This window comes from Melanotaenia boesemani, chromosome 21 (assembly GCF_017639745.1).
Source record: "Melanotaenia boesemani isolate fMelBoe1 chromosome 21, fMelBoe1.pri, whole genome shotgun sequence".
Classification (NCBI taxonomy): Eukaryota; Metazoa; Chordata; class Actinopteri; order Atheriniformes; family Melanotaeniidae; genus Melanotaenia; species Melanotaenia boesemani.
This window is the reverse complement of record NC_055702.1, coordinates 29961123-29975450: the sequence shown is the minus strand read 5'-3', so window position 1 is coordinate 29975450 and position 14328 is coordinate 29961123. Positions and strand designations below refer to the sequence as shown.

The 14328-nt window shown below is 45.6% G+C and overlaps 1 protein-coding gene across 2 annotated transcripts in view; it reads right to left on the bottom strand.

Moving 5' to 3' along the window:
• The window catches only part of tmem94 (transmembrane protein 94), a 59896-nt gene that overhangs the window by 13164 nt on the left and 32404 nt on the right, over positions 1–14328 (bottom strand). The window contains exons 11-19 of one of the 2 annotated variants that reach the window (XM_041973171.1): positions 10401–10457; positions 6615–6719; positions 5678–5851; positions 5380–5601; positions 4883–5195; positions 4530–4703; positions 3069–3171; positions 2772–2980; positions 2508–2689 (exon numbers count right to left, since the gene is read on the bottom strand). In XM_041973171.1, coding sequence (XP_041829105.1) covers positions 2508–2689; positions 2772–2980; positions 3069–3171; positions 4530–4703; positions 4883–5195; positions 5380–5601; positions 5678–5851; positions 6615–6719; positions 10401–10457 — 1539 coding nt within the window. The remainder of the gene's footprint in view (positions 1–2507; positions 2690–2771; positions 2981–3068; positions 3172–4529; positions 4704–4882; positions 5196–5379; positions 5602–5677; positions 5852–6614; positions 6720–10400; positions 10458–14328) is intronic. The other variant, XM_041973172.1, reaches the window with a different exon arrangement.

The window sequence follows — 14328 nt, the reverse complement described above, 5'->3', positions numbered from 1 at the left end:
TCTATGACGCATCAGTGTGATTTGTACTCATGAGTGGGACGGCCCTCTCTGGCCACTAGGAGGCAGGCTCATTGCTACACATTTACTTACAAGGCTATGCTTGGACTACTACCTCCCTACATTTGTGCTTTTATCAAACAGAGAAATGTTGATTCATACTCTTTATCTGATCAAATGAGCAGTTGTTGATCTCTGTTCCTTTTGCCCGCACAAAGCTCATTAAGAAAGCCTTTGTTCACGCAGCTCCTTTCGCTTGGAATATGTTGCAGAAAGGCTGGAAATTGATTAACCTTAAATGCCTTCAAAACCAAGCTGAAAGCATCAGAGACTGCCTCAATAATGTGCAAGTCTGTTCATGACCTGTTTTATATTAATGTTTGTTGTTTGATAGTTGTAACTGTGTGTTGAATTTTTACTGCCTCTTGGCCAGGACTCCCTTTGAAAAGAGGTTTTTAATCCCAGTGGGACTTTCTTGGTTCTTAAAAGAAATAAAATAAATAAATACTGCTTTTGAATACTGGTGTAATAGTTACTGACATTCCCCACATCGGTCACTTTCAACATCCTTCACACTTCATTCAGACATGATGAAAGAGCCAGAAAACACCACAATCCTTAAAGTTTCCTTACTACATGTCATATCTCTGTAACAAAGCTGTGGAACAGACGGAAAATATGCCTTTTCTACAAACTAAAACTTGGTAACCTCTTCTCAACCAGGCCTAACTTTCTTCCTCCTGTCTGAAATGACATACCCAAAATAAATTAAGTATATGTTCACGGCCAGTAGTCCTGAAGTATGAATGAAGTAATCATAGGAATGAATAAAGTAATCGTAGGAATGAATAAAGTAATCGTAGGAATGAGTAAAGTAATCGTAGGAATGAGTAAAGTAATCGTAGGAATGAATAAAGTAATCGTAGGAATGAGTAAAGTAATCATAGGAATGAATAAAGTAATCGTAGGAATGAATGAAGTAATCATAGGAATGAATAAAGTAATCGTAGGAATGAATAAAGTAATCGTAGGAATGAATAAAGTAATCGTAGGAATGAATAAAGTAATCGTAGGAATGAGTAAAGTAATCGTAGGAATGAATAAAGTAATCCTAGGAATGAGTAAAGTAATCGTAGGAATGAATAAAGTAATCGTAGGAATGAGTAAAGTAATCGTAGGAATGAGTAAAGTAATCGTAGGAATGAATAAAGTAATCGTAGGAATGAGTAAAGTAATCGTAGGAATGAATAAAGTAATCGTATGAATGAATAAAGTAATCGTAGGAATGAGTAAAGTAATCGTAGGAATGAGTAAAGTAAGTGTAGGAATAAGTAAAGTAAGCATAGGAATAAATAATCGTAGGAATGAATAAAGTAATCGTAGGAATGAATAAAGTAATCGTATGAATGAATAAAGTAGTCGTAGGTATGAGTAAAGTAATCGTAGGAATGAGTAAAGTAATCGTAGGAATGAGTAAAGTAATCGTAGGTATGAGTAAAGTAATCGTAGGAATGAATGAAGTAATCGTAGGAATGAATAAATTAATCGTAGGAATGAGTAAAGTAATCGTATGAATGAATAAAGTAATCGTATGAATGAATAAAGTAATCGTAGGAATGAATAAAGTAATCGTAGGAATGAATAAAGCAATCGTATGAATGAATAAAGTAATCGTAGGAATGAATAAAGTAATCGTAGGAATGAGTAAAGTAATCGTAGGAATGAATAAAGCAATCGTAGGAATGAATAAAGCAATCGTATGAATGAATAAAGTAATCGTAGGAATGAATAAAGTAATCGTAGGAATGAATAAAGTAATCGTAGGAATGAATAAAGCAATCGTATGAATGAATAAAGTAATCGTAGGAATGAATAAAGTAATCGTAGGAATGAGTAAAGTAATCGTAGGAATGAATAAAGTAATCGTAGGAATGAGTAAAGTAATCGTAGGAATGAATAAAGTAATCGTAGGAATGAGTAAAGTAATCGTAGGAATGAATAAAGTAATCGTAGGAATGAATAAAGTAATCGTAGGAATGAGTAAAGTAATCGTAGGAATGAATAAAGTAATCGTAGGAATGAGTAAAGTAATCGTAGGAATGAATAAAGTAATCGTATGAATGAATAAAGTAATCGTAGGAATGAGTAAAGTAATCGTAGGAATGAGTAAAGTAAGTGTAGGAATAAGTAAAGTAAGCATAGGAATAAATAATCGTAGGAATGAATAAAGTAATCGTAGGAATGAATAAAGTAATCGTATGAATGAATAAAGTAGTCGTAGGTATGAGTAAAGTAATCGTAGGAATGAGTAAAGTAATCGCAGGAATGAGTAAAGCAATCGTAGGAATGAGTAAAGTAATCGTAGGAATGAGTAAAGTAAGTGTAGGAATAAGTAAAGTAAGCATAGGAATAAATAATCGTAGGAATGAATAAAGTGATCGTAGGAATGAGTAAAGTAATCGTAGGAATGCTCAGAGAGGATGTTCCGGTAAACCAGACTGTTAGCTCACCTTGCTACGCAGCTCATCCTCCATGGAAAAGTACACAAAACGGATACAAGCAGTGACCAGAGCGTCAATGAGCCGCACTGTGTCCAGCCGAGCCTGGAACTGGGAGGAAACCATGCCCATGAAGATCTGCCCACTCAGGGCCTGGACACAGTCTTCCCGCTCCACGCCTTCACCGATTCCCTCTGTGGATGTGAAAGGAAGAGGGGATGTTAGAAGGGCCTTTTTCTTCATTCAGTTTTACGTTCCTCTGCTATCAACCCATACCATCTGAGCTCCAGCTGTTCCTGCAGGAGCTGTGTTTGATGGGGGTGGTGGAAGGCAACTCAACCCCAGAGAAGAGGCAGGGGCCTGGGGCCAACTCCACACACTTCCCATTCAGCTGGCTGGATAGAGATACCTGCATGGGTTTGTAGGCAAAGGCTGAGCAGTAGCCTGACAAACAGGCACGCTGGTAGAAGTCCAGAACCTTCTTTCTGGACACAGAGCAGCAAAATCAAGAGTTAAAAATGCAAAGACTAATAAAAGGAGGAGACTTTTAACATTTAAATCAAAGTTCTAGACCTGTCTGAGCCAGAAAGGGGGTAGATATCAGTTCCATCCCAGAAGTCAGTGCAGGCCTCCAGGATCAGGTCAGCAGACCCGTGGGACAGCATCTGGACATTATCTACAGCATGATGAAAAGAAGCAAACATAAACACTCAATCCATCCTGATAAAAGCTAACAAAACTAAAACAGTGATGACTGGAAACAACGAAGATACATCACAACAGAGGAAATCTGCTGAAATGTGAAACATCTACAAAATCTCATTACAAAGCAAATCAGTCCACACTAGGGCTGCAACGATTAGTCAACGTTGTCGACAATAATCAACAATAAAAATAGTCAATGAATTACCCGTCTACTAAAAAAAAAAAAAAAAAAAAAACTACAGAGATATCGTCTTGTTCCCTATCTCTGCTGAGAGTTGCACATGCGTCGCCAGGGGAGAAATATGGCGGTGGACCAGCGAATAAAACTGCAGCAGAAGACGCCAAAAGTCTGAAATAACTTCCCGTTAAACTTACAAAATAAATTAAATACATGTGAGGTTTGTAAAGCGGAACTTGTGTACCACAGAAGTACGTCTGCAACGCTCGAACATTTCAAGAGGAGGGACGTCGGACTTAACAACCTCATCCAAGATTTCAAAGCTGGAAGTGAAATAAGATCCATTTAATAATCATGATCCACAAAATCCGACTGGTCGACTAGTCGTTTTAATAGTCGGTGACTAGTCCACCATCAGAATAGTCATTAGTTGCAGCCCTAGTCCACACACACCATTCTCGTCAATCATCATGCCAAACATGAACTACTGACTGGTGCTCAGGACCACAACAACCATCAGAATACACCCAGAAAGTTATTGTCAGAAAGGCTAATATCAGCAGGAGGTTAATATTAACCACTAACTTTCCGACCTTAAAAAATCTCGTCCCGGACTGGTTTGATGGCAGTGACGTCTATTAAGTGTGATTCTGAAGCCGTCGCTACGCAGCAAAATAAGGCTGAAAAACCGAACTATCCACCTTTTTCCTTTGAAACACAGTGGACATTGCAGCCGAATGTTGCTTCACCCGCTAGCAAACAATATAAAACACCAGCCAGTCGGAACGTACACTGTGGCTGACTCAGCAAAGAAAGGCAAGAAGACATTATTGGAGGAAGAGAGGAAAAGAGAGAGCATGAGATAAGACAAGAGTCAAGATCAGACTTTTACTGGATGGAAAGATCTCACAATACAGGTAGGTATGGCCACCAAATGTGTCATCAATAGGAGCGCATCACTGAGAAAATAAAAGTTCTGTAGTGCGTCTTTAAGCTAGGTTTATATAATGAGGCCAAAATTAGTGGTGCGGAAACTAATATTAGCAGCGAGGTTAATATTAGTCTTCATGCTAAAACTAGCCTAGACCTCCACGGAGTGAAGGACTCATCCAAGCAAACACTGACAGAAAAAATCAAGTGCTTGGTCTCACTGGAGGAGGAGTCCCGTACAAACAGGGAGATGAGGTGGGCAATGGGAGGCTGGCGTTTGGTGAAGTAGTGGAGGCGGCGGGATGTGAACTCTTTGGGCTTCTCTCCAGATGGCAGCTGGTACAGAGCTAAGTGGTTCTCCTGTGTAAACAGCTCTCTGGCTCCCGGAGTGAAGCCTGGAAACACAGTCATGGATGGAGTCAGCGTTGCTGTCCGAACTCGGTAACCACTCACACAGATGAAACGTGATCAGAGGAGCATGTGAGCGTACATGTTCATTGTTTCTGATTAACAGGTTTGCTCAGTCCGGCTCCTTTATGATTATGTCCTAAAAGAGCAGCATATTTTCCTTTACCTATGAGCCTGGAGAGCTCGCAGAGCCCCCAGGGGACGTTGACGGGCAGCACGGTGCCATTGCTCTCCTGCAGAGCCAAGTTGGACAGGTGGTCGGAGAAGCGGCAGAGCTGCTGGGTGACGCTGGCGTTGCAGAGGTTCAGCATGATGTTGAGGCCAAGCGGCTTGAGGGAGGAGAGGTGAAACTGCCAGGAGAGGTCATCGAACTGGATGCTGGCTGGGTTCTGCTGGTCCTGAGACAGACTCAGCATCTCCAGATGGTAGTCGCATACAAAGTCCTCAGCCTCGGCTTCTGAGCAGTTCACAGCAAAATCCTGAAACAAGGTGACATTCAGACTTGAGGACAGCAGCTTTGGTCCAGATTATCATCAGCCCACACAAAGATCAGTGGATATCATGTTACCATGGAAACAGAGAAACAGGTAAAGACAGACGATGTGTGTTTCCATCTCTCTGTGATCTGGTAAATAAATGGCGTTCAAAGATAAACTTTCTCACCTGGCCCTGATCGTCCTCTCCTCCGACGGTATCGTGGCTGAAGCTAACGTTGGATCCGGAGTGGTGTTTGATTCGAGGGTGAGCGGGCTGGCATGGCCGCCGAGGCCGCAGCGTTTCAGACGAGCGGGCCGTGTCACGTGATGTCTCACCGCGCTCCGGAGGCTCTGCCAGCGGAGCGGCCACCTCCTCCGGCAGAGAGAGGAGAGCCTCTGCTTCCTGGGCCTGTGCAGCGGTCAGAATAATCCTAAAGTCTACCAAACCCAGAACAGTCCTGTAAAAGCCAGGAGACACCACCCACCTCATCCCTGTCCTCATCCGTCTCCATCCTGCAGTAGGAGGTGACCGACAGGTCGTCTCGGAGGTCATCCTGGCTGCTGTGGGGTGGCTCCACTCGGCCGCTGAAGAAAATGACGGTCTCTGGACTTGGGTTTGGCCAGGACAGGATCCCCTGCTTGTCCACGCAACACAGCACCTTCAACACAAAAATCATTTACTGCTAACAGGTAGGGGGTAGCCTCTGATTCATCCAGCTCCCACCGAACATCAGACTTGGAAAAACTGCACAGACAGTGTGCTGCTCTACCTGCCTGGAAAATCCACCTGGAAAATGTGGAAGTGCAGGAAAAAAAAGCAAACCGCTCACATCCTACTTTTTCAATAATTATGTGGATATATGATGACGCAGAAGAAGATGCCTCATCCAGAGTGACGCTTGGGTCTATGTTAATATAGACTAATCCGGCGAGCGTTTTGTGTGTTGTCGCCTCCTCCACACCGCCATTACTGAGGTGTCCAGTCCTATTTAGCTGGTAACATGGACAGCAGCATGGAGATCCGGACTGATGTGTTAGACAGAGGTCTAGGTACTGATAAGGGCAACTAATCTGGAGATCTAGTTGGACATCAGAGCATTTATCTGACATTAACTGCTTCTAATAACTGAAAACCCACTACAGAGTATACTACTTACTATGAATTATCAAAGAAATGGTTTCAAACTTTTACAAAAGCTGTTAATTTTCTATTTAGTCAGATATCTGACATAGTTTTAACTGGTTTAGGGTGTTGACTAGTGAGGTTTTCAATCTGATACCAAGTAAAATTCAAGCCAGTCGGATTGATGTTGATATGATACTTTGTAGAAAACCTTAATGTTTGTAAAATCAGGTTGAAAGTAGCCCACACTGAGAGACAAGTTAAAGTCAGGATGAAGGGCTTTCCTCCAGGGTACTCACAGTGACCGATCCCAGAGTGTGGAGGAGGCTGGAAGTATAACACAGGGTCTGAGATTCTCCCTTCAGGATGCCCATAAGGTGTCGCCACACACAGCGCAGCATTTCCTGTACACACACACACACACAAAGTCAGAAAACTGCTTCATGCCAAACAAGCTGATGAATTTATGATCTCAGGATCCTAAAAATTATTTATTCACTCCAGACGTCTGAAAGCAAAGCCCCAGCCTGATGTCAGCTGAGATGAGAATGTAAAGAAGGAAGGGTCCACCGTACGAGGCCGGGACGTCTACCGCACAAGGATGGAACATCTACCCCACGCAGCCGAGACGTCTACCGCACAAGGATGGGACATCTACCCCACGCAGCCGAGACATCTACCGCACGTGGCCGAGACGTCTACCGCACAAGGATGGAACATCTACCCCATGCAGCCGAGACGTCTACCGCACAAGGATGGGACATCTACCCCACGCAGCCGAGACATCTACCGCACGTGGCCGAGACGTCTACCGCACAAGGATGGGACATCTACCCCACACGGCCGTGACGTCCACCGCACAAGGATGGGACATCTACCCCACACGGCCGAAACGTCTAACGCACAAGGATGGGACATCTACCGCACAAGGATGGGATATCTACCCCACACGGCCGAAACGTCTAACGCACAAGGATGGGACATCTACCCCACGCGGCGGGGACATCTACCACACGAGGCTGGGACGTCTACCGCACGTGGCCGAGACATCTACCGCACACGGCCGAGACGTCTACCGCACACGGCCGAGACATCTACCGCACAAGGATGGGACATCTACCCCACATGGCCGAGACGTCTACCGCACAAGGATGGGACATCTACCCCACGCGGCCGAGACGTCTACCGCACGCGGCAGAGATGTCTACCCCACGCGGCCGAGACGTCTAACGCACATGGATGGGACATCTACCCCACGCAGCCAAGACGTCTACCGCACGCGGCCGAGACATCTACCCCACACGGCAGAGACGTCTACCGCACGCGGCCGAGACATCTACCGCACAAGGGTGGGACATCTACCCCACACGACCGAAACGTCTACCCCACGCGGCCGGGGACATCTACCGCACAAGGCCAGGACATCTACCCCACGCGGCCGGGACATCTACCACACGAGGCCGGGACGTCTACTGCACGCGGCCGAGACGTCTACCGCACACGGCCGAGACGTCTACCGCACGCGGCCGAGACGTCTACCGCACGCGGCCGAGACGTCTACCGCACGCGGCCGAGACATCTACTGCACAAGGATGGGACATCTACCCCACACGGCCGAGACGTCTACCGCACAAGGATGGGACATCTACCCCACGCGGCCAGAACGTCTACCGCACAAGGATTGGACATCTACCACACACGGCCGGGATGTCTACCGCACAAGGATTGGACATCTACCGCACGCGGCCAGGACATCTACCGCACGAGGCCAAGACATCTACTGCACAAGGCCAGGACATCTACCGCACGCGGCCGAGACATCTACTGCACAAGGCCAGGACATCTACCCCACGGGGACGAGACATCTACTGCACAATGCCAGGTCATCTACCCCACACGGCCGGGATGTCTACCACACAAGGATTGGACATCTACCCCACACGGCCGGGATGTCTACCGCACAAGGATTGGACATCTACCGCACAAGGATTGGACATCTACCGCACGCGGCCAGGACATCTACCGCACGAGGCCAAGACATCTACTGCACAAGGCCAGGACATCTACTGCACGCGGCCGAGACATCTACTGCACAAGGCCAGGACATCTACCCCACGGGGACGAGACATCTACTGCACAATGCCAGGTCATCTACCCCACACGGCCGGGATGTCTACCACACAAGGATTGGACATCTACCGCACGCGGCCAGGACATCTACCGCACGCGGCCGAGACATCTACCGCACAAGGCCAGGACATCTACCCCACGCGGCCGAGATGTCTACCGCACACGGCCGGGACATCTACCGCACAAGGACTGGACATCTACCACACGAGGCTGGGACATCTACCACACGCGACCAGGACGTGGTGTCTACCCCACGCGGCCAGCACATCTACCCCACGCAGCCGGGATGTAGCGTCTTCCGCACACGGCCGGGACATCTACCGCACGCAGCTGGGATACTATCACACGAGGCCGGGATGTGGCATCAACCACATAAGGCCGGGACATCTACTGCACGAGGCCGGGACGTGGCGTCTACCGTATGTGGCTGGAATATGGCGTCTACCCCACAAGGCAATGATGTATTATCTACCGCACAAGGTCAAGATATGCCGTTTACCGCACAAGGCCAGGATGTGGCATCTACTGCAGCTCATTGTGGTTCCTTCTTGCTCAGCAGAAAACTGAAAACTCTTCTTTCCATCTGGCAGCATCAACGTCATGAAAAATGTATGCAGTGTTATTCATTCAATTCAGCTTCATTTATACAGTGCCAGTTCACACAAATGCCATCTCAACTTTACTAAAGTAATCAGTTCAAACCGATTCATTGCGATCAAATTAAAACACATCCACCCTATGATCCACATCAGTCCAGTTTATAACACCTGTGTTCATAGAAACCAGTTCCTAAAATGACCACCCGGCTAAGGAAGCTGAGCTGAGTGTAGAGGAAGAAGGAAAACTCTTCACATGGTGTAATATTTTACTGATGTTACCTCACCTCCTCTTCATGTCTGCCCTCCTTCCTCCTCCTCCGATTTCCTTCTTCCTCTCCTGGTCCTGGTGCTGCAGGGCACCAGGTGAGGAAAAAAGTTGGAGGTGGTGTAGAGGCTGGGGCTGCTGTGGATGTCCCGTGACGCACTGGGCTGCTCTCTTTACTCTCCATGTAGAAACATCTGTTTTGTCATTTGTGTGTTTCTCTTCTTTCTCAGCAGGAATCCCTGGTTACAGTTCTACTGCTGGTTGACCCCTCTTTCCTGTCCTCTCCACCCCCAACCGGTGCAGGAAGATCCTGAAAGAGGTTTTCTTTCCTGGTCCTGAAGGAGGTTTTCTGGACTATTGTGGATTAACTGGATGACAATAAATGGGACTGATTATGTTTTACTTAATTATGACTAATTGATTAAAGTTAAATAAAAGCTCATTGAAAAGATGACTGTTGTGAACTGGTGCTTTATAAATAAAGATGAAATAAAAATTAAGGGGACGGGGTCTAATGTCCTCACTCCACCAGGTCAGGGTCCAAGTTCAGACTCCAGAGCAAACCTGCAGCAGTTCCGCGTCAGGAAGGTAGAAGGACTAGAGGAAACCCAACCAGAACAGTCTGATTCATGCAGGCAAGCAGGCAGAGGTGGAGAGCCAGGCACGCCCATGTCCACCTCCATTTAAAATCCACATCTATGTGTTTATAGAGGAGCAGGGTGTTGATGCCTGATATGCTGCCTGTTGCTCTACAACTCAGCTACAGAGGAGGGTTAACATCTGTCCATGAGGGGAGACAATCATGTCCTCCCTTATAGACAGACAGGACAGCATGGACAAAATAAAGGGATAACTCACATCCAGAGCTGCTTGATGTTTACACTGATAATCCACAGATGGCCAAAAGAGTTAAAGGGAAGAAAGTAAGACATCATGCATATGAAAAACACAGAAAATAAAGGAAATGAAGAGGTGATCTGAAGCAAGAGGCATTGGTTCCACCCTCCGGTTAGGAGGGGTGGGGTTAGGGGGCAGCAGGCAGATTCAGGTGGAGCTGGGGGTCAAGCAAGTGTGAACAGAGAAGGTTATACCTGGGAGGAAACCACTTCGGTGTAGCTGCTTAGAGTGTCCTCAGAGAACTTAGCAAGCTGGGACGAGAGAAAAGTCTAGTTAAAACACAGAGGGGTGCCACTGCATCTTCTCTCTCTTCATGTGTGTGCACGTGAACATGTATTAGTGTGCACATTAAGCTTAGACTCGTATGGGTTTAGGCCAGGGCTACTCAATTCGGTCCTACGAGGGCTGCAATCCAGCAGGTTTTCCATGTATCCCTGCACCAACACACCTGAGTCAAATTAGGTGGCTCTAACAGCCAATCAGGTTCTACACAATAACTCATTAATTTGACTCAGGTGTGTTGGTACAGGAATACATGGAAAACCTGCTGGATTGCGGCCCTCGTAGGACCGAATTGAGTAGCCCTGGTTTAGGCTAAGTCTAAATCCTACAACAGTCAGATCAACAACTATTTACTAAATCAACCTCAGACCCCTTCATGCAACTACCAAAGCTGTGGACCCCCCATCCAGTATGAGTAATCTTTACATTTAGACATTCAGTCTGGAGCATCATGGAAGCAGAAATCCAGCAACAAAGGTCCAGGACTGTAGAGCAGCTAGAATCCTGCATCAGACCAGAATGGGACAACATTCCTCTCCTAAAACTCCAGCAACTGGTCTCCTCACTTCCCAGAAGTTTCCAGACATGTTAGAAGAAGAGTTGCTACACCATGCTGAACACCACCCTGGAACTACTTTTTACATCGTGCCGAACGTCACCCTGGAACTACTTTTTACACCGTGCCGAACATCACCCTGGAACTACTTTTTACACCGTGCCGAACGTCACCCTGGAACTACTTTTTACACCGTGCCGAAACGTCACCCTGGAACTACTTTTTACACCGTGCCGAACATCACCCTGGAACTACTTTTTTACACCGTGCCGAACATCACCCTGGAACTACTTTTTACACCGTGCCGAACGTCACCCTGGAACTACTTTTTACACCGTGCCGAACGTCACCCTGGAACTACTTTTTTTACAGTGCCGAACATCACCCTGGAACTACTTTTTACACCGTGCCGAACGTCACCCTGAAACTACTTCTTCCACCATGCCGAACATCACCCTGGAACTACTTTTTACACCGTGTTGCTGCATCAGTTATCTGGTTATCTGCTCCTGGGAGTAGACTGTGACCTTATGGTTTATAAATGACTGAGTTGTGGTTTCATTTCCATGTCACAGTCCTGGCTGGTAGTTCCTGTTCACACATCATTTCAACAGCAAACATTTCCTTTGCATATTTAAAAGAATGCATTTACACAACAGAGGAATTAAAACTATCCATGCAGGGAAAACACAAACAGGACCAGAGACCATGTGGTGTGCATGCCAGGCCTCTAGTGGGCAGTGGGAACCACTTCCTTATATGACCAGAAAACACAACAGAAGCGCTGCATGCTAACTGTTGGTTATCTGGAGCATGTAAGCTCTGTTTCACTGAGGCATAAATATTCTACTAGAAACAGGTTTTGCTTCAATAGACCTAATAAATGAAAAAGATGTCCACCGTTGGTTCTTTTTGCAGGTTAGACAGGATCTGAGTAAAAGACATCATCACTGCCCAAAGATTTCAGTTCCAGTTTCCACTGACAGGACTCGCCTTTGGTTGCAGAAAAATGTCACTCTGGAGGATGTTGTCAACTCGCCTTGGTTTTATCCACCCAAAGCTCCGTTACCATGGAAACAAGAGGCCGGAATGCAACTAAACTTGTGTTGGTATAAATGGGGTCTTAGCGAACTGGAGTTGTATGTACCTGAGTTTGGCAAATCTACACATCTAGAGGCGTTTTTCTGTTTCTCAATTACTGAATTACTGAATTACTCCACCTTAGATAGGGTCCATCATGAGGTTCGAAAACTGACCAGGTCATCCAACATGCTTAAGGGGGCATTCGCAACAGCACAGTCTGGGGGACTCGGTTCAATTGGGTGGAGACTTCCTTTCGTTTGGTTTGTGTTCAAACTGCAATAACTGAAGAAGACCAAACCACCTGGACGCGTAGTTAAAACTGCTCGCTGGGGGGTGATTCTCCCAAAACAACCACTGATCAATAATGAAACAGGAAGAGAAGAGAAGGAGGAAGAAGAAGACAGGACTTTCTGATTGGCCATGACCAAAAGAGGAAATCTTCCACTGGGAGCCAGACGGTGCAGTCCTGGGCAGAGTCCTGCAACGGGTCAGGTACTGAACGGGTACAGCTCAGCTTTTTTAACTTTCATTTTCTTGTTCTTGTTAAGTTGACAAGAAAAGGAGAATCCTTGGTGGCACATTATAAACAATGCTTCTTTACATGTACAGGAATAATAAATCAATAAAATATAATGAAGATAGGGCGACGTTTGCAGTCCATTTCATTTCTAAGGTAACCACAAGTCCATCTTCATCAAGTTTCTGGATCCACTGCTTCAAGGTCGGTGCCTCCTCCTTTTTCCAGTTCTAATCATTTTTTAGCTGTTAATCAGTCAGATTTGTTCTGGACTTAGTTCTGTTTGCTGAGCAGCTCTTAACAGAAATCGTAGTGGGTGGAAAAGGATTTCTAGAAAATCTTTTCTATTACTGCCTTTACATTTCTCCAGTAATCTTGGATTAAGGGGCAAGGGACACAAAGAAATGTGTCAGGACAGTGTAGAAAAAACTAGAGGCCAATTAAAGTATCTGGTTGTTCCTTCCTGGTTGAACTCCCTCCACATTTGGCTGTTTAGTCTATCATAACAAGTAGAACTTGTTATGCTTCCCGAACATCGTCTTCTATAACAGTGTTTGGTTCCACTTCCCATTTTCCTTTCATGTAGCATCTGTCAGATGTCTTTTGCAGATATTCTAAACATTTGGAAAATCTTTTTTTCTAACGTACTGATAAAAGTCCTCTTCCACTGCATTGGGTTTACTGTCTACATGGGTTGTGATATAGTGTCCCATGTGGAAGTACTTATGAAGATCACTAGATCACTACAGAAAATTACTAGGCTGTTTCTGTAGCTGGAAACAAGATTTTATGTCTGTTTCTTTAAATAATTGGTTAAGTGTACAAAGGCCTTTGTCATTCAGATTCAGCAAACTTTATTTATACCTTACGGGCAATATATTTGTAGGTTACCACAGACAGTGCAATGTGTATACATAATCAGTACACACTACCCATGAGGTCATTGGAAGATAGATAAATTTGTACATTAAATAATCAATAACACAATAAATATGGATCTTCAACGTCTAAAACCATCATCCCATACGGACGGGAGAAATTCTATGTTAACCATTGGCCTGTGATGGATTATGGTCCTTCCTTCCATCCATCCATTATCCATCCGTTCATCCATCCATCCATCCATCCCTCCCTCCATCCGTCCATCCATCCATCCATCCATCCATCCATTTTCTGCTGCTTATCTGGAGTCGGGTTGCGGGGCAGCTGCCTAAGCAGGGAAACCCAGACTTCCCTCTCCCCGGCCACATTCACCAGCTCATCCGGAGGTATCCCGAGGCGTTCCCAGGCCAGCCGAGAGATGTAGTCCGTCCAGCGTCTCCTGGGTCTGCCCCTCCAAGCTTTTTCCTGACTGTTGTCCAAAGGACCTCCCATCATCACAGAACTTTCCGCTCCCTGATCACCCCACATAGTTACCAACAACCAGTGCAGAGTCAGTTGACTCGTGGATCATTTCAATCTGAAAACCATTTTTTATTTATTCATTTTTTAACTTGTCCTGTCCAGCATGGTGGCAGCAGAATGATGGTCTGGCCACTGTGTTGTTCCGAACAAATTTGCTTTGCCAAGAGGAGCTTTATGGGTACAAGGCTCCTATTAATCTCTTTTTTATTTCTTTATTTGTTTAAATATATCGTTTTTATCTTATTTATTTGGTATTATGGAATTATGGGTTCCTTCTCTT